Here is a 27,365-nt window from a genome sequence, read left to right as displayed (position 1 = left end):
ACACTATTCATATTAGATTACTGAAAACTTACTGAAGGAGGCAAGTGCATCTTCACTCCTGTCTGTCTATCCTGTCTTTTTGTTTATAAAATGGATCATTAAATTAAAAGAATTTGTTCAAGAATTTGTTTTTTCGCACTCCAATGCTTGTTCTTATTATTATTTTATTTTTAGCATGAGAAAGTTAGAAAAGTTATAAGGATGTCATCACTCTGACACCATAAAGAGAGTATTTAAAATTGACCAAATGGTTCACTGCAACAATGCCCAACATGCAAAAGGATCTACTGTTTGAAGTGGCTTCAATTTCTAAAGAAAATATATTGTGAAATTGATGTTGTCAACAAATGAAAATAAGTCATAAAAAACATTTAAAGATATATACGTCAAGGTATATGATTAATTTCTTGACTTTTTTAACCAAGACCGTCCTTATTCTGTTCCCACAAGTGATGGGACCAATTGTGCTCGTTTGGAGTGGCCAGTGAGCAGGCCGTTACAGTAGTCTAACCTACTAGAGACAAATGCCAGTCTGGTTTAGAGAGTATACCTTTGTGATGTTTTTTAGATGGTAAAAAGCTGCAGATGTTACTGGTTTGATGCGGCTGTTAGTCAAGTCAAGCTCGAATCTATTGCAACCCACAGATTTCTAACCTGATTTGAAGGATTTAGAGAGAGATTGGAGGTGACTGCTGACACTTTCTCTTTATTTAGCTTAAGACAGTTGTTTTGCATTTTCACACTGCTCTGTTGGATGCAGTGGCAGAGTGAATCCACTGGTCCATATTCACCTGCTGCCAGTGAGGCATAAATCTGACCCAGTCCTCTAATCTCTGTAAGAGAATCTAGTGGCCTGCAAAAGCATCACAACACAAGATGATACTTTGTGTCAGTGTTCAGGTGGATGTCATTTGGCACCCTGAGGAGCAATCTCAGTACTGTGGCCTGGAAAACATGCTTAACACTTTGCTACTCATATTATTTAAATTAAACTAATTTATTGTGAATGATGTTTATGGATAAAGTTCACAGTTACAAACCATTGCATTTTTAACAGATGAGAGGTTTAAAGATGTAAGAAATTTGAATAGTGGTGCATATGGTTGTGGGGAGCCCTGATTCTAGATGCAGGTGGAGATATGACACAAAGACTCAAGAGCCAGTGTTTATGTTTAGAAATTTACTCATGTGTAAGATTGGGGAGCCCTGAAGATCAATGAGTGCGGTAGTTTGTAATAAGTGTGTTATTTAAAAGTAGCATCAAGGCCACTGCCAATGATTTTAAGATTAGTTAGAATCACAACTGCTTCTCAGAAATATGGTTCAAGACACAAGCAAATCTCATAAAGGCAAAGTAATAAAACAGTGGCCCTGATTATCTCCCAAACTATATAGGCCTAACTGCCTTACTGTCATTGCCTTAGTCTTGCATAGCACTTTTCCAGATGATCATGATCAAAGTGGCTTCATTCCTCATTGTTGAACAGTAAATTAGACAAAGGCAGTTAGATAACATGTTCTGCATGTTTTATTTTATGACAGAAAAAGTATGAATACAAATAAAAAGAATGATTTTGATCCCTTTGATTCTAATGGTTTCAACAATTATGACGCATACATGGTAGATTTGTAAATGCACTTTTGTAAATGTTTTTGCGCACAGACAAATTGCTATATTTCAGAAAGCACCTGCTAAAATGATAATGTATGTTTTCCGTTCTTTTTAATGGCAAAGTAAAATGCAAAATCTATTCTATGTGTGAAATGTAAAAAAGGCAAACAAACAGAGAAGAGAATGTTCAGTGGCCACATTAGATACACCTGTCTCATTCTAAATCATTTTACACAGACTTGTCCAAACTGAGAGGTATGGAATAAAAGGCAATTATGGTGACTTTGAATATACACTACAACAGGTTAAGATATATGAATTTAGATGATTATTTTAGACAAGTATATCTAAGTATGTGCCAATGCATTGCCATATGAGGCATCAGAAAATGAATAATGGTGACGGTATAAAACTATTAACTTTTAAAATGTTGGGCCACAGAACACTAGACCCATAGCCAGTGCTCGGCAAAATAAATATTAGGATTGTCCAAAATAAAAAGGTAAATAGTAAATAAAAGATTAAACATATGAACTAAAACTATTTGACCTTTTCCCCCTCACATTCCTTCTGTTAATTTTTACGTACCAAGAATATTTTATAAATAGTAAAAAATCTAGTAAAATGCTCTTTCTGGCTTTATGTGTTTACACAGGGAAATAGCAAAACATAGGACTGTTCTAGCCTTTAAACAGTGGCAAAACCTCAGAGGTAGAATTATATACAGTAAGAATGGAAGCTGCACAAATGACAAAATCCCCTTCCAGACTTTGAAATGAAAGAAGGTACCCTGGCCACATCTACATAATCACCATTAATGCAATGGAATAGCATTTTGTATTCATGTGATTTGATATTTAACATTTTAAAACCTTAGAAAATATGTTTCTAATAATGTGGACAGTGTTTGACAAAGAGTTGACAATGAAATCTGGCCAGTGACAGTTATAGGGTTTTAGCAGGTGAACATTTCTGGGTTCAAACAGTCACTCTAAAATTGCTTTATGAATATGTGCATATAAGGGTGTCTTTTCTTTCCATTAATCTGAAACACACTAATTATTTTGATGTAGATAATGAACAAGATTAGATATATAACAGACATGGGCTGTTCTGTATTTTTCATTATTTTACATTCAAGATTGGAGTGTATTGTTTGCAGAACCTAATCTTTAGCATGCCACATGTATATATTTGGTAAAATGATCTTAAAGGCTTACAATAAAGATGTTCCTGTTATAAAGCTACAGGTCAGATATCAAGAGTACACAGTATGTAAAACATACAAATGATTCACAGTGACAACCAAAGTGGATTTTTGTTTGGGGTTGATCTTATTATACTATAAGACTAGAAACAAGTGTGTTTCATTGAGTGAGAATGCGGTGATGTGATCCTAACATGAGCAATAACTGTCTGTAAGTGTGATTACCACCAGTGACTGCTGAACCCAGACAGACAGTTGTTGTTGTTATGTAAAGATACAATGTCTGTGCCTGTACAGGTGTAGGTGTGATGGCTGTCAAAAGAAGCTCCTCTACGTTCCTTTCGGAGGTGTCCACTTTAAGGCAGTGGGGTCAATTGTTTTTCCATTGCCACGTTTGGTTTCCTTGGCTTTCCAGTCATCTATAAGGTCCTAGAAGAGAAGAAGGGAAGTCTAGATAAGAATCTAGCAGCCAGGCAGTGCAGTATGTTATTTGTGTAGTCGTCCTTGCCGTACCTGTCTCTTCAACACCAGGTGCTTTCCTTTCCAATATTTGAGCATCTGGAGCGACTGCAGAGTGCTGACAATGTCTACAGGGTTCACTGCCGTCTCCTGGCTTATTTCTGTCAACACAAGGCCACATCACATACCACTGGCTTTATATAAAAAAAAGTCTGGGTTTGTATGTAGGTAGGAGTGCAAGATTCAACATAATGTGTTGTGTGGTACAAATAACCTCAAAATAAGATAAGAGAACTTAATTTATAATGAACAAATAGTTTATTAAGAATTATTCAGGTTTAATAACTACTTAATTAATGCCCTAACCCCAACTCCTAACTTTAACCCATTAAATTACTTACTAAGGGTTAATCATTCCTAATAAACTATTTGTTCATTATGGATTAAGTGGTGTAATGAATTAAAGTGGTATCAAAATAACTTCTAATTACATTTGATTAAAATTATACGTAGTATAAAGACATACTGAAAAAGTTCAATCTAGTGACCAAACAGAAAGTTTACTTCTAAAAAAGTTACTTCAAAGCTTATGACTCAAAGTCATTCTTTATTATTTTCTCAAACTGTAATGACATTTTGAAATACATTTTTTTTTCAACGATGAAGAAATCGAATAGTGTTTTTGCTAATCTTTTTGATACTGACCAAAGAAAAAGACTTGAGGCGGCAACTCATTTTGAAAGCCGAATGCACCACTAAAGGAAAACGTAATATTAAAGTTCCTAAACGTATCACTCAAAACCTCAGAACCAGCAAATAGGTTTGAAAAGGAAACTAGCCAACTCATTGGGACTGCAATGTGTGTTACAAAAGAAAATGTTTTATAGTGTTTTCTCACTGCGTATATGTGCTGACCTGTTTTGAAAAACACTTGACTTGAAGTCAAGAGCACTTATGTCATATGCACACAAACCTGGGGTTTCCTGGTTCTGTCAAGTGTTAACAAATAAATAAAAAAAAAAACATTCTGACTGTCTGGCTAACCCCCAAAAAAGTATTTCAGTCTGCCAGGCTTTGAGAACAGGGTTGTCCTGTGCATTTTATTGAATAATATATACCAAAGATGTCATATGTTTAAGCATTTAAACAGGAAACTAACATAGTATGAGGATGTGATATTACATCTGTGTTTGCCAGGAAATATGAAGTTCCACACAGTGCAGTCGTTTTTGGGACACTTTTGTTTTTTTTGAATGATTATGTAATAAATAATAATAATGTCTTGCCTTGACTAAACAATAACACATAGTATATGTTGGGTTGTTGAATGTGTGGCACAGGAAAACACAAAAAGTCTGGTTTAGGTTTAAATTAAATCCACTATAACAATAAAACTGTAAAAAATTATATAATATATGGAATTCCAACGCACCTTTAATGGATATCTCTTTGCCCTGGAAGTTGTTGAGATATCGCAGCAGAACCTCCTTCCAGTAACTTCTGTAGCTGATGAGGCCCAGGTCCGACAGGGGGCGCTCTGGAGACCCCACTTTTTCCTCCACTTTGGAGAGCAGGTAACCTAAAGAAAAATCAGTTTGTTTAAACACATGCATATACAGATTGTATTGTTACTAATAGTACTCACTAAAGTCAATGAGCATCTTGCCATAGCCCTGCCTCATGTACTGAGGCATGGTCAAGATACAGGACACATTGTAGTTCAGGAAAGAGTTCTTCTCCTGGAAGTGCATTGTTAATTAATATTACTACTTAGTTTTTGTGTGATGGAAAAAGACAGCACACAAGTGAGTACATCCACTAAAGCATAATTACCTGTGACAGTCTTAACCCTGAACAATGGATCAGTGTGAAAACTGGTGAGACAAACAACCAAAATTCTTCCAATGCTAATTAGAAACATCTGGCTGTAAATGCCTCTTCTCTATTTGATGAATATTCATTCTATTTGATGAATAATATTTTGATGAATACCATTGATAAAAAGTACATGCAGTATAATAAAAAATTATTTCAGTTTTAACTTTCTTTGGTCAATCATGTTAATCAATGCTTTAACAATTCAACATTAATTGAATATTTCATATAATTTTTTTGATAAACCTTGTGACCTCTCATTAATTTTAAAATTTGGCAAAATGATGGCACTTTGGTTAAACCAAAAGAAAAAAAATGAATATGTATTGGATGCCAGTTTTTTTATTTATTAAAATATATTGCATCTAGTACCTTGGAGAAGTAGCCAACAAGATGGCAGCCTGTGTTGTCAGCTTCAGTCATAACATAGAAGAGAAATGGTTCAACATCGTAATACAGAGTTTTGTGATCCAGGAAGAGCTTGGCCAGTAGACAAAGGTTCTGGCAATAAATCTGTACAGCACAGTTTCATTAATAAATCGCCATTTTTAAGTCACTGGAAACAAAGTGAGACTTTTACCTTGTTCTTCTTGCCGTCCACCTCAAACACTGAGATATTAGCCTTTCTGTAGATCTCATCACCTGGAGGATGCTTCCACACACACTTGGCCTTTGGACAAAAGCGAAAACTAAATAATCATTGGGGACGCTCTTTTATACTACTACAAAGTGATATGAAATTTGTGTATCAATTTGGTCTTCACAAACAATTTCTGCATCTAGACATATGCTGGCCTTAAGCATGACATTACTAACACCCCTATTAAAAAAACTAGAACTATTAAAACAATGACCTATTGTGTGTGTGATATTAGCATAAATAACAGGGAAATAGATTGCATAAATAAACAATATAAGTTTGATCAATTTCCTTGTCAATTTCATGACTGGTTGTACCTCGATTAAGCAGTATATATTGAGTTCTGTTCAGAGACCATTGTTTAACATTATAAGACAAATTATTGAGACATTAAAAGATAAAATTAAATGTTGCTTTACCAACAAGGATCTAATGTAGCTTACCAATGTTATTTGCCTTATTGCTCAAAGCCACAAACACACAATGATTTTCATAAATACTAGTCAGGCCACAGTGCTGCCTACCATGTGCCTGCGGAGAATAGTTTGACTCTTCATGTATTTGAGGCAAAACTCGCACATGTAAAGCCTCCCCAGACGGGCGTACTCTTCAGGGTAAGGGGAGTGGTACCAGGTGTCCAGCTCATATCTGCCAAACACTATGGTCTTTATCATGTTGCCCCCCTCTGACACCTGGCCAGCCAGTCGCAACTTCTCCTGTGGAAAGACAATGGCACAAAACAAGTGACAGATGTGTGGTGGAAATTTAAGTATATTCATGTTGTGTCTTTAAATGTATTTGATCTGTGTCTGTCAGACCCAGACCAGACATTAACAGTGTGAAGGCTCTGTCTCCATCCTACAGGAAACTCATTTTTGTCCTACCTGTGTAAGTGTAAAAGTTCATTATCATATGGGTGTGAAACAAAAGTCACTCTGCTTTGAATTGTATGTAGCATTGTCATTCTGGTATAAAATAGTCAGAGCTCAGAGGCTCAGGGGTTGTTTAGACTTGGACTTAGACTGAGAGGGGAACTGGGGGAGAGGCCGGGAGGCTACCAGTCTGTGGCCAGGGCAGGCCTTGGCCCTGTCCTGTCCATATCTGGTGTAACAAAGAATAGACCTTTGCACAGGGAGATGAAAGTCAGATGATAGATAGATATTAGTATTTGATTAATATCTACAAGGTAGAAATAACAGTTTCACACATACTTGAATAATATAGGCAGTATAAAATTGGTGACTTAAGACAATCAGATACTATTACAATGTTACATACATTAACATATATCTAAGATGTGATAAAGCAAAAAAGTCCAGACAAAGATCCAGATTAATAGTTCCATTGTCCCATTGGTCTGGTTTATGCACATTAAATAATTACTGAACCCTTAGTATGGGGTATATACCTATTATACTCTATCATACCTATTAGTATCATTGTCATTGTTTTGAAGTATATTCCTTTAACATTTACTGAGCACAAATAATGCAATGATATAAAGGTGCGGTTCTCTCTCACCAGGTCCTCAGAAGCTCGGGCCTGGGCCTTCCTGAATAGCTCCAGGTCATAGTCACTGGTGATATTCTCCAGAAGAGGCTCTCTGCAGCTACCGTGACTCTGACGGTGCTCCTGGGAAAACAAATGACTTCAAATTACCCAAAAAACCACAAATGATACTTTAAAAATATCTGTAGTTGAACATTACAATGTGCTTGTCTTTCTGCTCCTTGTTGGGTCCAGTGTTCCTTTTCTTTCTCAGCTCTGTCACTTTTTCTTTGTAGCGCAACTGACGGTCTGAAGGCGCCTAAGGGGAAAATGCATGGTTAAGTTATTACATGGAGTTAATCTTCTTCATACTGAAAACGCAACAGATTTGCATTATGACACCACTACAAGAGAGGACTAAAAGATACAAATGATTGGTTTAATTTTGCCCTCATTCAGACAACATTGTGAATTCCCTCACATGTTATCACCATGTATTTTACTTTTATGTACCTGTGATTGAACAGGCAGGTCACAGGTCTATTTTACCCCTGAGGGAAAAAACATGGGTGATACCTGGTTTCTTGTGGAGTGCCTGTTCTCATCCTGTCGGTGTGATAGCGCCCTTTCTTCAGCCTGCTTGTCACGCACTGTAGCTTTGCCCTGACAACAATAACAAACTGGATCATTGTGAACCCTGATGGCAATTATACAGCAGTCAGTGAGATACAGTATGACAATATTCATTTTATACTTTGCTTCTTTATTTAGTAACTGTATTAGTGTATTACAAATAGGCAATAACAGGGCTTTAGCAGTACCTTGCATTCATCAGAAGACAGGTTGTGATAAAGAGGACATCCAGATATAGAGAAATGCCTCTCATGCCTTCCTGTTAGATGACCTAAAGAAAATAACCCATTTAAATGTATACATCATCTTCCTGAACCAGCACATTCATTTGTTACAACTACTGACATTACTATTAGTATTAGCTGTGGATCTTACCCAGTGAGTTACATCCTGGAGTGGGGCACTTCATGTTGAAGTTGTAGCTCTCGTGGAAGCGTCGTCTCTTGGGTCTATGGGACAGGTCATGGGCAGCGGCCTCTTTAAGTGACAACTCTTTGGCTAACCTCTCATCCTCAGTGATGTCATTTGCAGGACTAGACACCTCAATGTCTGACTCAGATGAGTGGGCATTACCTGTAGGGGTCCGAGGAGGGCTCTCGTCTCGGTCTGCCCCATGTTTTTGCTCTATGAAGCATGAAAAAAAAAATTGCATTAAAAATCTTGTTTAGGTTTGGTAGGAGCTATAGAAGAAATTCATTTCCCAATGCTATACAAATAATTACTTTGATGTGAAAAGTTCAGTAATAATCAGAATAAGAAGTTTTAATTTTCAGGGGGGTTCATTCTGTGAAAGTAAATGTTGAGGGGCAATTTCAAATCCAATGTATTATTTTAAATATTCTTCTTTTATGAACCAAGCTTGAAAAGTGGAACCAAAAGGTAAAAAAAAGCTTTGCCCTAGTGAAAATTAGACCAAACATTTAAGACTTGGTTTTGCTAAAATATATATTTTTATTTTGTTTGTTGATATGTTGTAATAAAGAGCTGTTTTCCACCTACACAACTCATTTTGAGCCCATGCTCTTTTTCTCTCTTTAATGTAACCAAGAACAAACAAGACTTTGTTTGCCGCTATCTTTAGTTCTTCTTATTGTTTGCACAATAAGCTCTCACCATTTGTCTCTGTGTCGGAGCCTGATGACTTGCTTTGGCGCAGGGGGTACTTCTTGGCCGTAGCGTTTGCTGCCCCCAGCTGGCTGCGTGTGATTCTGCGCCCAGATGTGAAAATTGAGGCTGCAACTGTATCTTCCCTTTGACCCTCTTCTGGTGCTACAGGAGAGCTGCTCCTGACTCTACTGTCTACAAACGCAAAAGCATATATCATCTGATTATTTGAAATGGAAAAATATGTCATATACACACAAATAAAAGATCATAAATATATATTGCAGTGAAGGCTAAACAGGGATAGACACGACACATTTTATTGCTCTCACTGCTTGTAATTCTTTCTTTCCTGAATGATCTCAATTAGATCCCTAATTGAGATCCTTCAATTAGTTTTATCCATACTCCAAATTTAGTTCATCGTTTTTTTCCTCAAAACCCCAAATGTGAAATACAGACAGGCCACATTAATTTCAGATAAATGTCTTTCTTTTTGTAACACCTTTCTTGCAACTAGACATATGAAGGCGTAATAAAATTGCATCTGGGAACCTTTGATCGTGTAAAATTCTACCTGAACTCTGGGTACCTTGTGAGCTCCGACTGAGACGGTGGGACGCACGAGTCAGACGCGTACTGCTGCGTCTGCGCGCAATCGCAGCAGGTTCTTCAGCTGAGAAGTCCGAGTCCTCTGTGCCATCCGAGCTGCTGCCTGTCGTCCGCTGCAAACAACAGTGAATGAAGACATAAGTAAACATAACGTTAAGATGTAGTGCATGCGCATTCGTTTTACCAGCGGGACTCGTTAGTGGACTTGCTAGTGAGTAAGGGTTGCAGATAAGAGAGGCAGATGAGAAGCCCTCCTCAAACCCTCACCCGCTAAGGGGGGTGGGGGGACACATACATAGATCAACAACAGTCATGGAAGTGAGCAAATCCCCTTAATTAAATGCACCCAGAACTAAAATTCGAATGTCCAGTCCAGAGATATTTTTGCCCCTTGGAGACGCAAGTGAACGAGCGCCTTATTTACATATAACCAATCAGAAAAGAGAAGGAACAGTGCTTCAGGGCGGTTGTTTTTAATTCTGACCAATCACAGCGTTGTTTTGGTGTGTCTCGGTCTGAACCAAAGAACAGCCTGTTCCTTATGTTGAATTAAAAACGTCTCGTCAAACGACAGTACGTAAAAGCTATTTCACAAACGGTTTAGGTTATACGGTCTCATTTGTGTAAACCCTTTTCCTGTAATGCCCAAAATACATACACACGCACAAGTTTAGCAACTCAGGACTACGCAACGCAATTGCTATATTAGCTTTTAGCAATAACGCTCTACGTCTTGGTTTGTGATTTACCAGTGTGTTAGTAGGCCAAAGTTATTTTCCGGGTTTGCATACTACTACCGTTTTGTTAAAGATTAAGGAACGTCGGTTGCTAACATTAGAAATGACGTTATGTTGTGGTCTGACTGACCGCAGTCCGCTCAAAGCCTAACTTACCTTTCTCCGTGGCATATTAAAGGTGTGGCTTGTTGATTCTTGCTGCAATGTACTCCAAACTGTAAAGACAGGTTACCCAGAACCTATATGAAATTAGAAGTTTTCTAATCGCGTCTATACTCAAAATTAGTAGCAAAAAATGCACATAAACGGTTTGTATCAGTTATGTTTACGACTCTACCCATTCGTTACCGCGGGGTCCGTTTACAGATTTCGTCCGGGTGGAAAACGATAACACCACAATGTGACAAAAGTTCCTGTAAAATAATAAAGAGTTTTACATATTATGGCAAAGTTATTTCTCTATTTCATTAAAGTAGAATTTAATCTATTCAACGAGGTGAGCATAGATACATTAGATACAATAGACAATAACACGTTTTAAAATAAGTCTAAAACTGCATATATAAAAAAGTTTACGTTACCATTATGGGTAAAACCTAATATTAATAAAATAGTTGTGAAATAATGCAAAATGATACAAATATGAATATGTTTGTTTTTTCTATATCCGATTGTGGACATATTTCAGTACAGTAGGTGGCAGTAAATATCTTGGGGTTGCATTACTTTTAGACCAGCGAAGTAATAGTCTTCGCTGGAGGTTTGACAGTGAGGGGCAAGAAAAGACTAAAAGGTTGCGTTTGCTGCAAACTGGATTCTTTTGCGTTTCTTTGATCAAACATTCGCAGAAAGGGGGACAAATTCTAGTAGAAGGCTTCTTTGACTATTATGGCTGGCAGCACCAACAGAACTGTGCACGAAATCTTTCAAAGCATGGAATATGGACCAACAGAAAGTTCAAACACTGCCACTGCACAGGTAAAGTATGTTCATTGCCATCACGATTCCCCAGTATGTAGCAAAAAAAAGTAGTTACTATTTTTTATTGCATTACATATTTTCATTACTACAAAGCTTAGCCTACCACTTGCTGTCAGGAAGTAACGCACAACTGGGAGCTTATGTGACACTTGAAGTTCATTTACAATGAGTCAGTAGTAACTCACAAGACAAACATGTGACTGTTTGCAGCCTACTGCATTTAGTTAGAAAAAATCAAGGGTAAAATGTCTTATGAAATGTCTTATTAAGGTGTATACATTGTAAACAGTCAAAACGAATAGAATGATACTTGTGGAATTGTATATTCATGACTAAACATGGTAAATTCGCAGTTTAACAAAAAGCTAAAACAATCTCCGCTGTGCCCTTTGGTCTGGTATCTGTAAATGGTTACACACTACACTCTTTATCTTTCAGTGGTCTGCAGAAGTATGGAGGGCATCCTAGCTATATTTATTTTGGCGTGATTACTAGTAGCTTTTAACAGTTTTTTTCTGTATGATTTCTCAGGCTTGGCTAGCTCATCATTCCCGCTCTCTTGGTTTGTTCCTCAATGGCAAGTTTGTCCTTCCAGCAAACAGACAGACACACTCTCTCGTGAATTCAAAAGGTAAAGTCACATTAGCCTGAGATACACATTTGATATACGTTACCATAGACTTAACAGAACTATATCTGTATTATTTGTTGTTGACCTCAAGGTGTTCAAGTCTGTAGTACAGTGTGTGCCGAGGAGGAGGATATTTCGCAGTGTGCCTCTTCTTCTGTGAATGGATTTGATTCTTGGAGTCGTCTGAACTGTCAGCAGAGGGCTAAAGTCCTGCTCAGGTACAACTGAAAGACCTAAGGAAATACAGATAGAATATCCCATTTCTGTTCCGAACATATCAGGTTATAATGATTTCTTCATTTATTGTAACCTATTATAACTACATGCAGATTATATATTGTCTTTCCTTAGATTGGTGAGTGTCCTGGGTCAGCATGCAGTCTGTGTCTCAGAGCTGTGTGAGCTGTGTGAAGCTCCCTGCTCTCCCTCCTCTTTGGTCAGACTGCTGCAGTACTACGCCAGCTGGGCTCAGCTCAGAGACACTCTTCTCACCGGATGGACATCACTTGGTCAGTAATGGTACAGTGCTTCATCTTAAATATGGCCACCAAATTATTCTACAGAGATTTTGTTTTCTTATGCAGGAGTGGTGGAGGTAGCTTGCTCCGATGAATGTTCGCTCTATTCTCTTATGACCAAAGTCCTGCCAGCTCTAGCTATGGGTAAACATGCATTTTGCAACTGGGATAATATTGTCTCACTCATGTAGTAAAATACATCTAAATCATTTCATATTTTAGGTAACTCTGTCATTATTGTCCCTGGACACAGCACTGCCCCTGCTGCACTCTTATTGGCTCAGCTGTTCATAGGGGCAGGACTACCTGCTGGAGCTCTAAACGTTTTAACAGGAAGTGACATGTCACTTTGTGCTCAAGTGGCCCAGAACCTGAGCATTAGCTATGTCACCTACAGTGGCAACAAGCAGGTTTCAACTTTGTCAGTAATTGATGCTGTTTTCGTAGTGCTGTATGATGTTTTAAAGCATTTTCTCTTTTAGGATGGAGTGAATCTTTGTAAAGCCACTGCTGCTTTTGGCATTCCTGTCTCTGTTTCTGCAAGTATAGGTGCTACATGTCCCTTTATAATCTTTGATACAGCAGACATTGATAGTGCTGTGGATGGAGTAATTGAAGCTGCTTTTAAGAAGAAGAAAGAGGTAATTTAAGTTTGCCATTACTGCATGCTTGTATCTGTCAATTTCCAGTAAAGGAAAGGAAAGTTGTTGTTTTTTTAATACAAACTGTTGAAAATAATACACTTTATTTGTCTTTCTCGATTAAATCAAATCAGGCACAACAAACTGAATTCAGAGGCCTGCTGGTACTTAATGTGTCCTGTCCTTTCGCAGGTTCACTGGGTCTTGTTGGTCCAGGAGAGTGTGCTGAACAATGTCATGGCCCGTCTGAAACTGCGAATGACAGGAATGAAGAGTGTTCCATTGGCCTCTGATGGAGTGAGAGCCCTGGTTGATGCTGTAGTACAGGAGGCTCTAAAGCAGGGGGGCACGGTTAGAAGCTGAGCAAAGTGATATTTTATATTTTTATATTGTAGATAATAAGCAATATCCTTTGCCTGTCCCAGCTGATTCATGCCTGTGAGCCTGCTCCCACTGGTGCGCTGTACCCCCCCACTGTGCTCTGTGGGACAGCCCCATCTTCTCCGTGTCTGGTCAGTCCACCTCCAGGACCACTGCTGCCTCTCATGACATTCAGGACTAACACAGAAGGGGTCACTGTGGGTAAGATTTAAAGTTTAACTCTACAGTTTTGAAATGACAAAGGACTATTAAAGAGGGGGTATTACACTGCTATGGGGTATTAACACATTTTATTTAGACCATGTTACCTTTTGTAGTTTTGCAAGTGCTATATTAGCCAAAAAGAAAAACAAATTAAATTGACTCTGAGTCCCCTCCTTCAGAGTGCCTTCACAACACAATCAGTGTGCGTCCCACTAATGAAACTACTGCAGATTGCATCAGGTTTGTGAAGTTGTAGTGTATTGTTTTGTATTATGCTTACTTTCGCATATGTGTGGAAAATTGCTGAGCATTTTTATGAGGTAAATTATTACCAGAATGATGGGCCTTGACTCTAGCCTGTTCATACCGTTTAACTTTAGCAGTAAAAGACCCACACCAAACTTATAAGATAAAAACATTTAATTTCTTCATCTTCACCAGACCTTGCCTCACATACTATACCTCCTGGCCTTAATATAAGAATAATAATATAAGATGTCGGTATTCTTGTTTTTAGGGAATCATAGCCCCCATGGTTTGGCAGCTTCTATTTGGACGGAGGACCTCACACTGGCTCTGGAGACCGCAAAGAGGTGCTTGCAAAAAACAATAATTTAATCATGTCTTTTATATTTGGGGGCATGACTACAATAGGTCACTTACTTTTAGATCTCAAAGATGTTTCTTCTCCATCCAGTTTGTCTGTAGGGTGTGTATGGGTGAACTCCCACTCTTTCTTTGACCCCTGCATGCCTGTATCTGGGCACAAAGACAGTGGAACATGCACTGATGGAGGTCAGGAGGTATTGTCTTTCCTTTCACTTTTATTGCAACAGTTGACTTGACTTTTTTCAATATCATCTCCTCATTGTTTTTGCTATTTTTTAGGGTTTGTACCATTTCCTAAGACTGTCCTCTTCCAAAACTCCATTTCCTCGAAAAACACATGTTTTTTTTGACTATGATAAATTTGGAGTTGCTGCCCCTACAACTATCATTCCAGATGATTCCGATCCTGCCAGGTAACAGAAGTTTTGCATCAAATTGAACAAAACTAAGTTCACTGAATAACTTTTCCCTCACTTCTATAGTGCTCCAAAGATATATCAACAGTTTGTTGGAGGAAAGACCTGTAAATCTTTATCTGGAGGCAGTGTAGCTGTGCAGTCAGCAGATGGCACCAAACTGTTGGCATACTGTCCAGATGGAAGCAGGAAGGATGTCCGGAATGCAGTGGAAACGGCAACCAAAGTCCAACCTGGGTAGCAGCCTCTCCCACCCCAAACATGCAAACAGACCAGTGTAAACAAAACACCAGTGGGCAATGGAAAATCTGTGGCAAGCTTATGCTAATCACTTCTGAACACAGCAGTTCAGAGAACTCATCTAAAACAAGATGATTCAGCCTTTGAATTGCCGTGTATGTGGAAAAACAATTTGTATGGTCTTGAAAAAGTCAGTTACAATTAATACCAGGCACCTAGCTACCCTATGAATTTGATTTTTTTACGTAAAATATATTGTGCTGTTGTTTTAGTTAGGTCAGCCATAATGATTGGCTTTTTCCCCTGGCAATTGTTTGTTGGATTAACAGCTGTTAAGATGTTTATGAGAGCAAAAGCTTTAAAAGCAAAAGTCCGCTTTAATTGGCTTATCACCAGTCAAAGTCCAATTCACCTCTGATAAGGACAAAAAAGTGCTGTGTTGTTCATTACATTTCTAACCACACAAATGTGAATAAAAACAACTTAATAGGGCTTAATAGTTGCTATGACATAGAGTCTCATGTCTTCTCAGCAGGTGCTTTCTAAATTATATAAGACACACCTCATATTAATGTTTGATTATTCATTCTTTTCTGTTTTTGTGACAGTTGGGTGAAAAAAAGCCTGTCGGCCCGTTCCCAATCGCTGTACTCTTTGGCAAAAGGCCTAGAAGCAAAGAAAAAAGACTTTGTGGCTTCTTTGAGTACACAGATGGGTGTGTCAGCAGAGAGTGCTGACAGTGAAGTGGAGCTTAGCATCGCTAGGCTCAGTGATTGGGCAGCTTTCTGTGACAAAATGCATGGTGGCACTCTGGTAAAGATCTTGAATGATACATTTCCAAAATGAAATGCAGAATGGAAATGTTGTAACATGTTTTCTACATCTGAGTAAAATGTCTGTGTTTGACCAAGACCAAGAAATTTACTATAACACTGTAACTACCAATAATATGATGATCAGTCACTTTTCCTTACATTTTGATGATGCTAAATGATATTGTCTTCTCTTCCAGCCTGTGCCACATTCAGGCTCTGCTCTCTCTATTCCTGATCCCCTTGGAGTCCTTGGGATTGTCCTTCCTGACAAAAGGCCTCTCCTCTCCACTGTGACCCTCCTGGGAGCTGCCATCGCCACAGGCAACGCTGTTGTCATGGTGCCCAGTCAAAAGTATCCCATACCAACACTGATGCTTATTCAGGTACAACATGGTATCTGTTTACAAAACTACTTCCACTTATCCACAAGTTTATGGTTATTGCAAATATATCTGTGGATCGTAAGAACCAACCAAATTATTTTTCAGTGAAATACATTGATTGATTGCATTACCTATAACAATATACACTTGCCTTATTTTTAGCTCAGACCTAAATGGTTGTTCATAACTTTAACCCTTACACATTTTTTATATATATATATATATATATATATATATATATATATATATATATATATATATAGATATAGATATAGATATAGATATAGATATAGATATAGATAGATATAGATAGATATAGATAGATAGATATATAGATATATAGATAGATAGATATATAGATATATAGATAGATAGATATAGATAGATAATAGATATAGATAGATATAGATAGATATAGATAGATAGATAATAGATATAGATAGATATAGATAGATATAGATAGATAATAGATATAGATAGATATAGATAGATAGATATAGATATAGATAGATAGATAATAGATATAGATAGATAGATAATAGATATAGATAGATAGATAATAGATATAGATAGATAGATAATAGATATAGATAGATAGATAATAGATATAGATAGATATAGATAGATATATAGATATAATAGATATAGATAGATATATAGATATAATAGATATAGATAGATATATAGATATAATAGATATAGATAGATATATAGATATAATAGATATAGATAGATATATAGATATAATAGATATAGATAGATATATAGATATAATAGATATAGATAGATATAGATAGATATAATAGATATAGATAGATATAATAGATATAGAATAGATATAGAATAGATATAGAATAGATATAGAATATATATAGATATAGAATAGATATAGATATATAATATATATAGCTATATATGCACGCACACTACTATCCTGTGTAACAATCCTTTACTTTCTACTCTCTGTCCTCTGTAGGTGCTGCAGTCCTCTGATCTTCCTCCAGGCCTAGTCAGCATTATCACTGGCAGTAAGGACCAGCTGACTGTGGCTCTGGCCAACCACAGTGTCATCAAGGGCATCTGGTACTGGGGCACTGCTGAGGTGGGACCTAAAACTATCTCTTACATCTTGTGCATCATAATTTATTTGTATAGGAGACCATGATTTATGTGCTTTCTTAGTAATAGTAAAATGGTTCTTTGGTATAGGGCTGCCACTACCTCCAGAACAAGTGCACCAGCCCTTTCAAGACCCTGCTTTGTCAGAGGGAAGATGAGGATGATGAATGGAACCAGTGTGACCTGGCCTTCCTGGAACACAAGTGGAGAAGTGCAGTTCAGTGGAAGAGTGTGTGGCTTCCAACTGCCTGAGGTCCCAGAGCCTGACACACACCCAATATGAAGGACACAGTCAATGAAGACCTCAACAACTGCTTTCAAATCAAATGAGTGCTTTGAATATTCTGTTAACAAATAGAAGGCTTAATTTCTTCTGTTGGACTGTGAACCAAAACAAGAGGAAGTGAAACAACCATTACGTAAGAGTGTACAAATATTGACCAACAACATTTTTGTCTTAAACTTTGTTTTAAACTGGGTTGTTATGTACAGTTAAGTAGATAGTTACTGATGGTAGAAAAAGGTTTCAAATGTAGTCATCTGGACTATGTTTTTGAAATCAATTACATTATATTGACAACAGAGTAAACAGATTTTCACTATGGAAGCTTCATTTTAACTGTACTGTAAAACAATGGTATTTTTTAATAATTTCAATATTGTATGTCTTAAAACCCTGTGAAACATTATGTTGGTCATACAGTTTGAGAAAGCAGACAGGAGAAGTTAGTCATTAGCCTTTTTAAAGTGGTACTGTGAGCCAGATAAAGTTAGTAATTTTCCCACCATATAAAGCTGCATCCAAATGTAATGTTCTAGAAATATTTCCAATTAAACAATTTTGGTTTGGTCAGATATATTGTGTATTAATTAAATACCTCTTTAATGCAGGTCAAAATATCTGCCTTAACAGCACAGAACACTATACCATTTATCATACTATACTATACTGCATAATGAATTATATATTATGTGTGTGTATATGTATATGTATATGTATATATATATATATATATATATATATATATATATATACACACACACACATATATATAAATACATTTTAGTATGTAGGTAGGTAGGATAGATATATATAATTTTAGTATATAGGTAGGTAGGATAGATAAATAGCCAATAAAAAAACTATTTGTAACTCTTGTAGGAACATCACATCAGCATGACTAGTAGTTGGTTCCTTGCCAAACTGGTTTAATCTAGTTGATTAAGATTTGGGTGACTGCACTTCCTTTTCTGACTGCAATGAAACTTGAGGAAACCAGGAATGCTGAGTCATAACAATGACACGGCACATTTCTGCTTAACTCACATGCAGACATAGCCAGAGTCATACCATTAAAAAAGATTGTTGTATATAAAATTATTATTATTACTCAAAAATAACTTCTTATTTTTGAGTAATAATAATATTCACTTTTTATGCTGTATGTCGAATTATGAAACATATAATTCAGATGACACTTCGAAAAGCTATTTGTATTAATGTCTTTCTGTAATGTGTACGTGTTCAGTTATGTCTACATTACATTAGTCTTTAAAGATGGCACTAAACCTTTTTATCAATGGTTTTTCATTCCATTCTCTAGAGATTACAAGATTTCTTGCAGCTTGGTTTACAGCACTATAAACCTAATATGTTGGACTAAGGACATAGTATCAGATGTATGGGTTATATGGGTTATAATCTTTGCTACTTCATATAATTGTGGGTTTTTGCTGAGGTCAACAGTTTTTGTTTGTAGGAGCTTCTAGAATATATTTTCTTTTTGTTATGAACATAAGTAGTAGATCTAATGTAGCTCTAAGTGATCTTTTCAAGGGCATGCTCTAACATGATGTGTGAGTGATCAAAAAGATAACATATCTTTTAGATTGATCATGGTGTAAATATGACACAGTGAATTGCTGATCTCACTTCAGGACACAATGTTCCTTGAAATGGGTTTCAAGGGAAAAGATCACAAGATAAATATTTGATTTTATCCGACTGAAACCAGAGAGTTGCACATTAAAGGACGTTCTATTGTTTCCAGAGATGCTCGCTACATGATATGATGTAGTTTAGTACTTAAACAGTCCGCAGTAATTTCTCTAACCAAATCAAAAGTTGCATTTCTTATTCATCTATCTACCATTCTTTTAGATATAAATATTCTTAGTCATTGTTGTGTATGTCAGTCACAAGATTGTATTACTCGATTAATCATTTAAAGTGCGAAGTCATGGTTCATTTGTCTGGTAGTGTCCTCGTTGTCATGTGAAGCCGTGGTTCCTGATTGGTTGATCAGATGTGCGTGCTATGGTCACGTGGTCAGATTAGTATAAATACAGGTAGAGCCCAGCATCCATTTCAGACTCGGGAATCGATTCGAAGAAGTTCTTGCTTCAACAGTGTTTGAACGGAATTTCTTGCTTCATCCCTGCTTTTTAATCCTTTTTACTTGAACGCTAAGTATCGCCAGCGCAGAGCTATATTTTTGTACTTTTGATAAGAAAAGCTAAAAAAAATCCCAGCTAAAATGGAGTCTCAAGTGCGCCAGAACTACCACCGCGACTGCGAGGCAGCCATCAACAGAATGGTCAACATGGAGCTGTTCGCTTCCTACACCTACACGTCTATGGTAAGTAAGCCAGATGAAAAAGGCATACCTTTCTTTCGATACAAAGTAATGTAGACACTAGTTAAATTTGGAAAATCTATTTGGAGCCGTTTGCATTCCTGGAAAAGTACACAATCTTAAATTGTTACAACAATCTCCACCCACGTAGTAAAAACGTGCTGCGTCATGCTCAGACAGTCCGCCTCTCCTGATGATCTAGACTAGACAAGCTCTGGACACCATGATTAATGTTGACCACTGTTTGGCTTCATAACTACCATTTATCATCATGCTGATCTACTAGTAATAACACTCCATGTTCAAATGACTGTTTTGTGTCCTTTACAGGCTTTCTTCTTTGACCGCGATGATGTAGCCCTGCCTGGTTTTGCTCACTACTTCAAGGAGTCCTCCCATGAGGAGAGGGAGCACGCAGACAAGCTGCTCTCCTTCCAGAACAAGAGGGGTGGCCGCATCTTTCTCCAAGACATAAAGGTGACTTCATTCTTGCCATATCTGCTACATTATGTGAAACTAATGATTCAAGTCTCCAGAGGACCTGAACCACACCCAGTAATTATTTTCAACGTTTGAACTGGTGTCAATGTGCGTTAGTCATCTTCTGACGTTCAGTTCAATTGTTGCAGAAACCAGAACGTGATGAATGGGGCAGTGGCCTGGAGGCCATGCAGTGCGCTTTGCAACTGGAGAAGAAGGTGAACCAGGCTTTGCTTGACCTTCACAAACTGGCTTCGGACCATGTTGACCCTCATGTAAGTCAAGACCATGCTTCTTTTTTAATAAAATAGTTTGTTTTTATAAGTGTTCTGATTTTCTTTTCTCTCCTTAGCTGTGTGACTTCTTGGAGAGTCACTACCTGAATGAGCAGGTGGAGAGCATCAAGAAGCTGGGTGACTACATCTCTAACCTGAGCCGCATGGATGCCCAAAACAACAAGATGGCCGAATACCTGTTTGACAAACACACCCTGGGTGGAGGCAAGAGCTAAAGCTTCAGGCTAACGTCATAGCCTTAAAAGTCCAACAGGCCTAATCGTATGCTTTTCACTCCTGTTGACTGCCCCACAAGCCTTATCAGAATGGACTCTCAAATTGGCTTCTGTGTTTTGTTTTTTTTTTAATCTGCTGTAAAGATTGTTTACTGGGTTTTGCACCTGTAATGACTTCTTTACCCTATCTTGAATAAAACCATTTGAGCTGGATTAACCCTTTTCAATTTAAAAAAAAATATAGATTAGGTTTTTATTTGGTTAAATGCACAAACACTATATGGTTTACTGGGGTAGAAAATTCTTTATGGAGCTATGCATGAAACTAAATGGTTAGTAATTGTGTAAATACTGTACCACTTGTTACATTTATTGGGTCTTATTAAATTGGCATGATTTCAGATTGAAAAATATGTAATTGAATATAACATGTTATACATTTTGCATAACATCTATAGAATTGAGATTGGCTATAATAAAGGAAAGTTACGATATAGGAGGTACTAAAGGTTGGAAACCACTGCACAACAGCACCACAAGATGGCGATATTGATAAAGTTTACTGCGAATGATTCTCCCGTTTTATTTAGGCCACCTTATTTTTAATGACCATTGACTGTAGAAGTTCAAAGCTCGATAACTCTTTAGCCACTTAGACAGTTTAATTTTGTCCTGCATTTTTAATTTGTTTTTCTTTGTCAAAATAAAGTTAGGCTGTCTTTCCTATGGCAATAAGACAACACGGTTTAATAAGATATAATGTATAACATTTGCCCCATCTCCTTGTAGCCTCCTTGTGTTAAACTGACACGAGGACAGTGAGGGGATTACCGAGAGGGGAGGGGGGGCACGCAGAGAGTCGCGCGCGCCGGAGCATCCCAAGTCCGTTTGAGTTTCCACCTCAGCTTGTTATAAATGAATAAAAACAAAGGGAGTATCACACCGGCGTGCTGAGAACAGGTAAGGATATGAAATTGGATGTGCATATGCTAGCTCTTAACTTGAGACATATTTTAATTAGGCTGTATGTTGTAGGCTGTATACGGAACGGAAGACAACATGCAGAGTGCGGGTTCTGAGGTGACGAGAACATGGCATGCTCAGTGCATATTATGGTTTAATGAATCATTTAAAAAAAAAAAAAAAAATTTATCTGCACCTTTAATTAGCTACACACTCAAATTCAGGCCAAAATAGCCTAGAAAAATCAAATCTGCAATTATACTTTTGCATAATTGTCTATCTAACCTGCTACTAACCTAAATAGCCTAGAGATTTTTGCACTTTTATTTGGCTATTTCTTTTCAGTCTGTTTGAATTTACGATTGTTCTTTATAAGAGCCACAGATTAGTTGAGGTGGATTAGCGGTGGCCACATTGCACGTCTATTTTCAGAGTCGTTTGTACTCACGTGGAGTCACTAGTCTACAGTGTTTTCCTGATGGTGATGGTTTGAAAGATGAAGCTGGTCATATTGAACAACCAAACGGATAAAAAGTTCTTTATTTTATTCTCAGTTTGATCTGGTCTGTTTCTTCCTGAGTTGTGTCCTAAAACCAGAGCCATCAACAAAAGCCTGCAATTGTTTTTATTGGGCAACTTGCTACAGTCATGTGTCACCCAGATCTAACTGTATAATGTAACAACACATTGCACATGAAAATGATAAAATGATATAACTATAATAGCAAAACAACTGTAGCCTACTGTAGTACATGTCATTCAACTGATGTTCATAAGTTTACAAAATGCTGCCAGAAACTAATTCAATTTAAGTGACCCTGTGTCTTAAAAGCATTAGCTCTTTCACCATTGTGGGTCTGGGTCTGTCCCTCAGAATTGCCATGGACTTAAAGTAAGCTTTCATAGTGGATCTGTTTTCTGTGAGGGTGGATTATGACAGAAACAGTGACAGATCAGAACACAGGGAGACACACTCTGCTCTTGATTTGTTTAAGCTGTGGATTACCCTTGACAATTAATCTTGTTACACAGATGCATTCTGTAGACTGTAGAATAGAAACTATAGACAGTATCAAAGGAACTAGCTCACTGCGGCCTGCCTAATTTTTGCCTTTCTTTATGTCCCTTTTAAACCCCTCCATTTCCCAGCATACAGCAGCAGGCTTTTAAGCTCAATACTATACTACATGCCAAGACCTCCCCAAAATTATTTTATATATTTATTTATATTTGTTGGTGTATCTGGCTTTTTTTTATTTATTTCTTGCATGTGAAATCTTCTACCTATGGCTCTCCTTCTAGAGTTAGGACTGTGTTTGTGACAAGTGACCAAGGATTAGAGGATTATAGACAGGTGAAAGGTCAGATGGAGCTCAGGGACAATCAAGAGAAATATTAAAAGCATACTTAAGTTGTGCCTTGACTAACACACTACACATAGTATACATAGGCCGCATTGCAGTAATGAGTTTATATGTGAAAATACATGAATATTCCATTTTTGCACACAGATCCAAGATGCGATTGGTCAGCGTGTCCAGGGCACGGCTTCGGAGGGCAGCCGAGGAGGAGGAGAGAGAGAGGGAGCGCCCTGCCGCACCTGCCCCGCCCCCTGTCTCACACCATCAGTTTAACAGCCTCAAGAACAAATTCTTCGATGAGCTCACACACCTGCCAAGTGAGGACTCTCAACATTCACCTACATCACAATACATAATGGCAAACATGATAAAATAACATTAATTTGAACTGGAATGCATTTTGTTTTTTTCAAATAGAGCATAGCTTTAACATAATTGCAATGTAAGTCTAAGTCAACTCTTTACCTACTATTAACTCATAATGGTCACTAATGTTAGTATTAGTGCCCAGGAAATTACTTCAGAATGATATAATATAATAAAACAGAGGGGTATGTAGATATGTGGGTTAAATATGTTTCTCATGTTTTTGACACATCCATTTGTGCTTAATGTAATGATTTTATTTTACATGTATTTGATTCATGCAACCACTTGGCTCTGCAATCAAGATCATAAACTTCGCAGTAAGTTTTGTATATTTTTACAGGAGATTTTCAGACATTATATTCCCTTTAATAGATAAGTGAGGATAATATAGGAGGTTATACAGGACAAAAAGCTATAATTCACCTCTGTTCTCTTCTGCAGTGCCAATGTGGGCTGTGGGTGCCATTGTGGTGGTGGTACTGGCCCTAGTGGCATGCATGGGGTTCTGCATTTACAAGAAGTGTTTCAACAAAGGCAAAAAGCAGAAGAAAGTGAGAGAAAGGAAGGCTGGAGGAGGTCGAGGACGCAGGAAAAAAGACAAGGAAGGAGAGGAGGATGACAAGAAGGTAATGGTGTATTTTGGATCTGTTTACATGTAGACCCTACCTGTGATTAATCAGGTAGGTTCTACATGCATACACATCCATTGGTATAAATGGTAATATATATGATGTAAATTTATTTTAAACCATAATTAATCATAATATAGTTATAATGAGGTATGAGGTAACTTCTACAAATGGAATAAGAGATTATACAGTCATACAATAATAACAGCTGCTAGCTGCTGTTATTATTGCTAAAGTAAATAGCACATTTTAAATTGCTTGTCTTTGCATTATCCTGACATTAGATACAATTTCAGACCATTAATATCCCATTGTCCATGTGGTTTCAGTCCTTTGTTTTGGTAAGAACTAATTGTTGACTTATTTGTTGTGTTTGTGTCTTGCAGGAGGGAGATGACGCTAAAGAAGAAGAAGAGAAGGAGTTCTTTGGTAAACTGGAGTACTCACTGGACTATAACTTCAATGATAACCAGGTAAAACTCATAATTTCTGCTGAAGCAAATCTCTATACATTAAACAGATTTTCAGAAGTGTTATTTTTTTCATGTATTTTTTTTTTTTTTTATTGAAGGAATATTTATTTTGTATATTTCTTTTAGCTGATCGTAGGAATCCTCCAAGCCCAGGACCTGGCAGCTATGGATATGGGTGGCACTTCAGATCCTTATGTTAAAGTATACATGCTCCCAGACAAGAAGAAGAAGTTTGAGACCAAAGTCCAGAGAAAGAACCTGTGTCCAGTCTTCAATGAGACCTTCACATTTAAGGTCTGCACACTGGACTGGTAACATTAACTTTAATGTTTAATGTTAGGAAATGTTTTTTTTATAACATTATTGTGATCTTTTCAGATTCCCTACACTGAGCTTGGCGGTCAAACCTTGGTGTTGCAGGTCTTTGACTTTGATCGATTTGGAAAACATGACCTCATTGGAGAGATCAAGATCCCCATGAGCACTATAGACCTGGGACAGCCCATCCACGAATGGAAGGATCTGAGTGGAGGAGAGAAGGAAGAGGTAGAGCATCCATTGATTTATGTCCTAAAGTACTGTTATCAGTTGCAGACAGTTAAGCTGTCTACAGTATTAGAACAATATCGGTTGTCATTAGAACATTGACTTGGGTTAAGATCAGACAACCCTTTTTTTCCCACAATGGGGAAAATTTCAGTGCTGCAATGCAAAGTTTAACAACATCAAGATAAATAACCATTAAAAATACTTAATGTCAAAACATGAAAACACACAGTATGTTGTGTCTTGTCATTGACAGCAAGAGAAACTGGGTGACATCTGTATTTCGCTGCGTTACGTCCCCACTGCTGGAAAACTCACTGTAAATGTCATGGAAGCCAAGAATCTGAAGAAGATGGATGTGGGAGGTCTCTCAGGTTAGGCACAGATCACTACATAACTACTACTACACAATAATAGTGGTGTATTTTTTGGTCAGTCTAACTCCATCTCTCTTCAGATCCCTATGTGAAACTGGTGCTACAACACAATGGCAAACGTATAAAGAAGAAGAAGACGTCAGTCAAACAGAACACTCTGAATCCTTACTTTAACGAGAGCTTCAGTTTTGAGATCCCCTTTTCTCAGATACAGGTTTGTAATGCCAAGTGTACTCACGTTGACAATATATTCAGTATGATTTTGACTTTTAACTTTTTACACCTGCTCTCGGTTCACAGAAAGTGCAGTTACTGGTGACTGTGTACGACTATGACAAGCTGGGCAGTAATGACCCCATCGGGAAGTGCTGGATTGGTTACGGTGCCTCGGGGGTGGGTCTGCGGCACTGGTCTGATATGTTGGCCAACCCCAGACGTCCTGTGGCGCAGTGGCACACGCTTCAGCCAGAGGAGGAGATTGATGCAGCACTCAAGGCCCCCATCCGCTAAAACACACACTCATCACTTCCTTTAGATTAGTGTTTCTCAAACTGTGGTATGTGTACAACTGGTGGTAAGCAAGCTTCACGTAGCTCTTCAGTTTGTAGGTTTGACTAAAGTTTTGTTTATCCATTTTTTGTCCTCCATTGGATAATTTCTTGTTTAGAACTACAATGGAAATTATGTAGTCCTCTTATAGATGCGTTTTTTTTCCTAGGTTAGACCTGGAATAGTCCTGTTATATACTGGATCTGGTGGTATTTGTGGTATTTGGAAAGCCTCGGTGGTAAGTTGGAGAGCCACTGCTTTACAGGAGTTTATCTGATTTTCAGAGTAGTATTATCGTCCATTGTCTTTGACGTTATTATTGAGAGTATATGGGCCATCACACAAAATCTTAGATGCTGCAGGAGTATGGATTGTTATGATCTTATTTGAAACAAAACATACTTGGAGTTGTGTTTTGTTTCATTTACACATGTAAATGAGGTGGAGTACACTGATCCACTGTGTTATTAAATTGCACACACTAGAATCATTTGGATAATTTAAAGCCCTACAATCTCCACTGAACTAAAGGTAAAAGGTAGCTTGAAAATTACTACTTCATGACATCATAAGATGGAACAGGGCATTTTGAGCTTTTGAGATGTAGACAGACTAATAATAAAGGGTTACTCAAACATGTTTGAATGAAACAAAACATAACTCCATGTATATAATTCTCATTTTTAAACCTATACAAATTTAGCACTGTATAATTGTCATTTTTTTACCTCTAAGAAAGCATACTTTTAAGTTATGGTTCCATGTTTTCAGGAATAATCAGCAGGACAGGACCTTTTCTATTTTCTCATATTATACAACTTGAAACTGTGAAAACTCCCTCTTGATTTGCATTGATTTTGTGACCTTTATTTTTGCTGTTTTGTGCTGTGTATTTTTCTGTATTTATGTGACTGTGTTATATTTTAAAATGGGATGTCTTATGATCATTATTAGAGATATTTTAAACTCATTGTAAATAAATAGATTCAAAATAAAGTCTTTCTAAACAACAGCTGTTGTCTGATAAGGTCATACAGTTACGTTAACAGAGAATGATTGAATGAGTGGATTAACCTCTTTAGCTCTGTCTCAAGCTCTGAGCCAAATGTGTGCACCAGGCATTACTGCTATGACTGCAGATGATATTTTATTACTGAAAAGAGAAA

At 37.4% G+C, this 27,365-nt stretch overlaps 4 protein-coding genes across 6 annotated transcripts; 3 read left to right on the top strand and 1 right to left on the bottom strand.

The window, feature by feature from the left end:
• Positions 1-1,624: 1,624 nt before the first annotated feature.
• Positions 1,625-10,761, bottom strand: LOC117374975 (histone acetyltransferase KAT7-like). The gene is made up of 15 exons (XM_033971212.2): positions 10,524-10,761; positions 9,611-9,743; positions 9,028-9,213; positions 8,290-8,538; positions 8,103-8,185; positions 7,858-7,944; positions 7,502-7,600; positions 7,315-7,425; positions 6,318-6,509; positions 5,734-5,823; positions 5,526-5,666; positions 4,924-5,017; positions 4,711-4,857; positions 3,333-3,439; positions 1,625-3,248 (listed from the first exon to the last, which is right to left on the bottom strand). Exons 1-15 carry the CDS (start codon positions 10,536-10,538, stop codon positions 3,150-3,152), a joined length of 1,833 nt encoding a protein of 610 aa, XP_033827103.1. The 5' UTR covers positions 10,539-10,761; the 3' UTR covers positions 1,625-3,149.
• A 319-nt stretch (positions 10,762-11,080) lies between these two features.
• On the top strand, positions 11,081-18,161 carry aldh16a1 (aldehyde dehydrogenase 16 family, member A1). Its single transcript, XM_033971261.2, has 17 exons — positions 11,081-11,345; positions 11,880-11,979; positions 12,071-12,197; positions 12,331-12,488; positions 12,564-12,641; positions 12,720-12,907; positions 12,980-13,138; positions 13,331-13,489; positions 13,564-13,720; positions 14,241-14,316; positions 14,421-14,526; positions 14,612-14,745; positions 14,815-14,985; positions 15,597-15,801; positions 16,001-16,186; positions 17,163-17,288; positions 17,396-18,161. Exons 1-17 carry the CDS (start codon positions 11,256-11,258, stop codon positions 17,555-17,557), a joined length of 2,382 nt encoding a protein of 793 aa, XP_033827152.1. The 5' UTR covers positions 11,081-11,255; the 3' UTR covers positions 17,558-18,161.
• Positions 18,162-19,678: 1,517 nt separating this feature from the next.
• LOC117374586 (ferritin, middle subunit) lies at positions 19,679-21,145 on the top strand. The gene is made up of 4 exons (XM_033970752.2): positions 19,679-19,944; positions 20,272-20,418; positions 20,571-20,696; positions 20,774-21,145. Exons 1-4 carry the CDS (start codon positions 19,843-19,845, stop codon positions 20,930-20,932), a joined length of 534 nt encoding a protein of 177 aa, XP_033826643.1. The 5' UTR covers positions 19,679-19,842; the 3' UTR covers positions 20,933-21,145.
• Positions 21,146-21,622: 477 nt separating this feature from the next.
• Positions 21,623-26,948, top strand: syt5a (synaptotagmin Va). Of its 3 annotated transcripts, XM_055223533.1 has the most exons (11): positions 21,623-21,892; positions 21,968-22,012; positions 23,407-23,573; positions 23,928-23,942; positions 24,067-24,251; positions 24,641-24,727; positions 24,854-25,021; positions 25,106-25,273; positions 25,530-25,647; positions 25,731-25,864; positions 25,951-26,948. In XM_055223533.1, the coding sequence occupies exons 3-11, from the start codon at positions 23,414-23,416 to the stop codon at positions 26,158-26,160; spliced, it is 1,245 nt and encodes a 414-aa protein (XP_055079508.1). In that variant the 5' UTR covers positions 21,623-21,892; positions 21,968-22,012; positions 23,407-23,413; the 3' UTR covers positions 26,161-26,948. The 3 variants fall into 3 exon arrangements, with proteins under 3 accessions (XP_055079508.1, XP_055079509.1, XP_033826642.2); XM_055223534.1 differs by lacking the exon at positions 21,968-22,012; XM_033970751.2 differs by lacking the exons at positions 21,623-21,892; positions 21,968-22,012 and having other exon boundaries at positions 23,299-23,573.
• Positions 26,949-27,365: the final 417 nt, after the last annotated feature.

Source organism: Periophthalmus magnuspinnatus, chromosome 8 (assembly GCF_009829125.3).
Source record: "Periophthalmus magnuspinnatus isolate fPerMag1 chromosome 8, fPerMag1.2.pri, whole genome shotgun sequence".
Taxonomy (NCBI): domain Eukaryota; kingdom Metazoa; phylum Chordata; class Actinopteri; order Gobiiformes; family Gobiidae; genus Periophthalmus; species Periophthalmus magnuspinnatus.
This window is presented reverse-complemented; position numbering and strand designations above follow the sequence as displayed.

What these genes read in the sequence shown, in the direction of transcription:
- aldh16a1 (XM_033971261.2), top strand. Translation starts at nt 11,256, where the DNA reads ATGGCTGGCAGCACCAACAGAACTGTGCACGAAATCTTTCAAAGCATG. An exon ending in GCAACCAAAGTCCAACCTGG is followed by an intron (nt 14,986 to 15,596) that starts GTAGCAGCCTCT and finishes TTTTTGTGACAG; the next exon opens with TTGGGTGAAAAAAAGCCTGT. An exon ending in CAACACTGATGCTTATTCAG is followed by an intron (nt 16,187 to 17,162) that starts GTACAACATGGT and finishes TGTCCTCTGTAG; the next exon opens with GTGCTGCAGTCCTCTGATCT.
- LOC117374975 (XM_033971212.2), bottom strand. An exon ending in TGGACGGCAAGAAGAACAAG is followed by an intron (nt 5,667 to 5,733) that starts GTAAAAGTCTCA and finishes TGTGCTGTACAG; the next exon opens with ATTTATTGCCAGAACCTTTG. An exon ending in TTGTTGGCTACTTCTCCAAG is followed by an intron (nt 5,018 to 5,525) that starts GTACTAGATGCA and finishes ATGCACTTCCAG; the next exon opens with GAGAAGAACTCTTTCCTGAA.
- syt5a (XM_033970751.2), top strand. Translation starts at nt 23,360, where the DNA reads ATGAGTTTATATGTGAAAATACATGAATATTCCATTTTTGCACACAGA. An exon ending in ATAACTTCAATGATAACCAG is followed by an intron (nt 24,728 to 24,853) that starts GTAAAACTCATA and finishes TATTTCTTTTAG; the next exon opens with CTGATCGTAGGAATCCTCCA. An exon ending in GGATGTGGGAGGTCTCTCAG is followed by an intron (nt 25,648 to 25,730) that starts GTTAGGCACAGA and finishes ATCTCTCTTCAG; the next exon opens with ATCCCTATGTGAAACTGGTG.
- LOC117374586 (XM_033970752.2), top strand. Translation starts at nt 19,843, where the DNA reads ATGGAGTCTCAAGTGCGCCAGAACTACCACCGCGACTGCGAGGCAGCC. An exon ending in TCTTTCTCCAAGACATAAAG is followed by an intron (nt 20,419 to 20,570) that starts GTGACTTCATTC and finishes CAATTGTTGCAG; the next exon opens with AAACCAGAACGTGATGAATG. An exon ending in CGGACCATGTTGACCCTCAT is followed by an intron (nt 20,697 to 20,773) that starts GTAAGTCAAGAC and finishes TTCTCTCCTTAG; the next exon opens with CTGTGTGACTTCTTGGAGAG.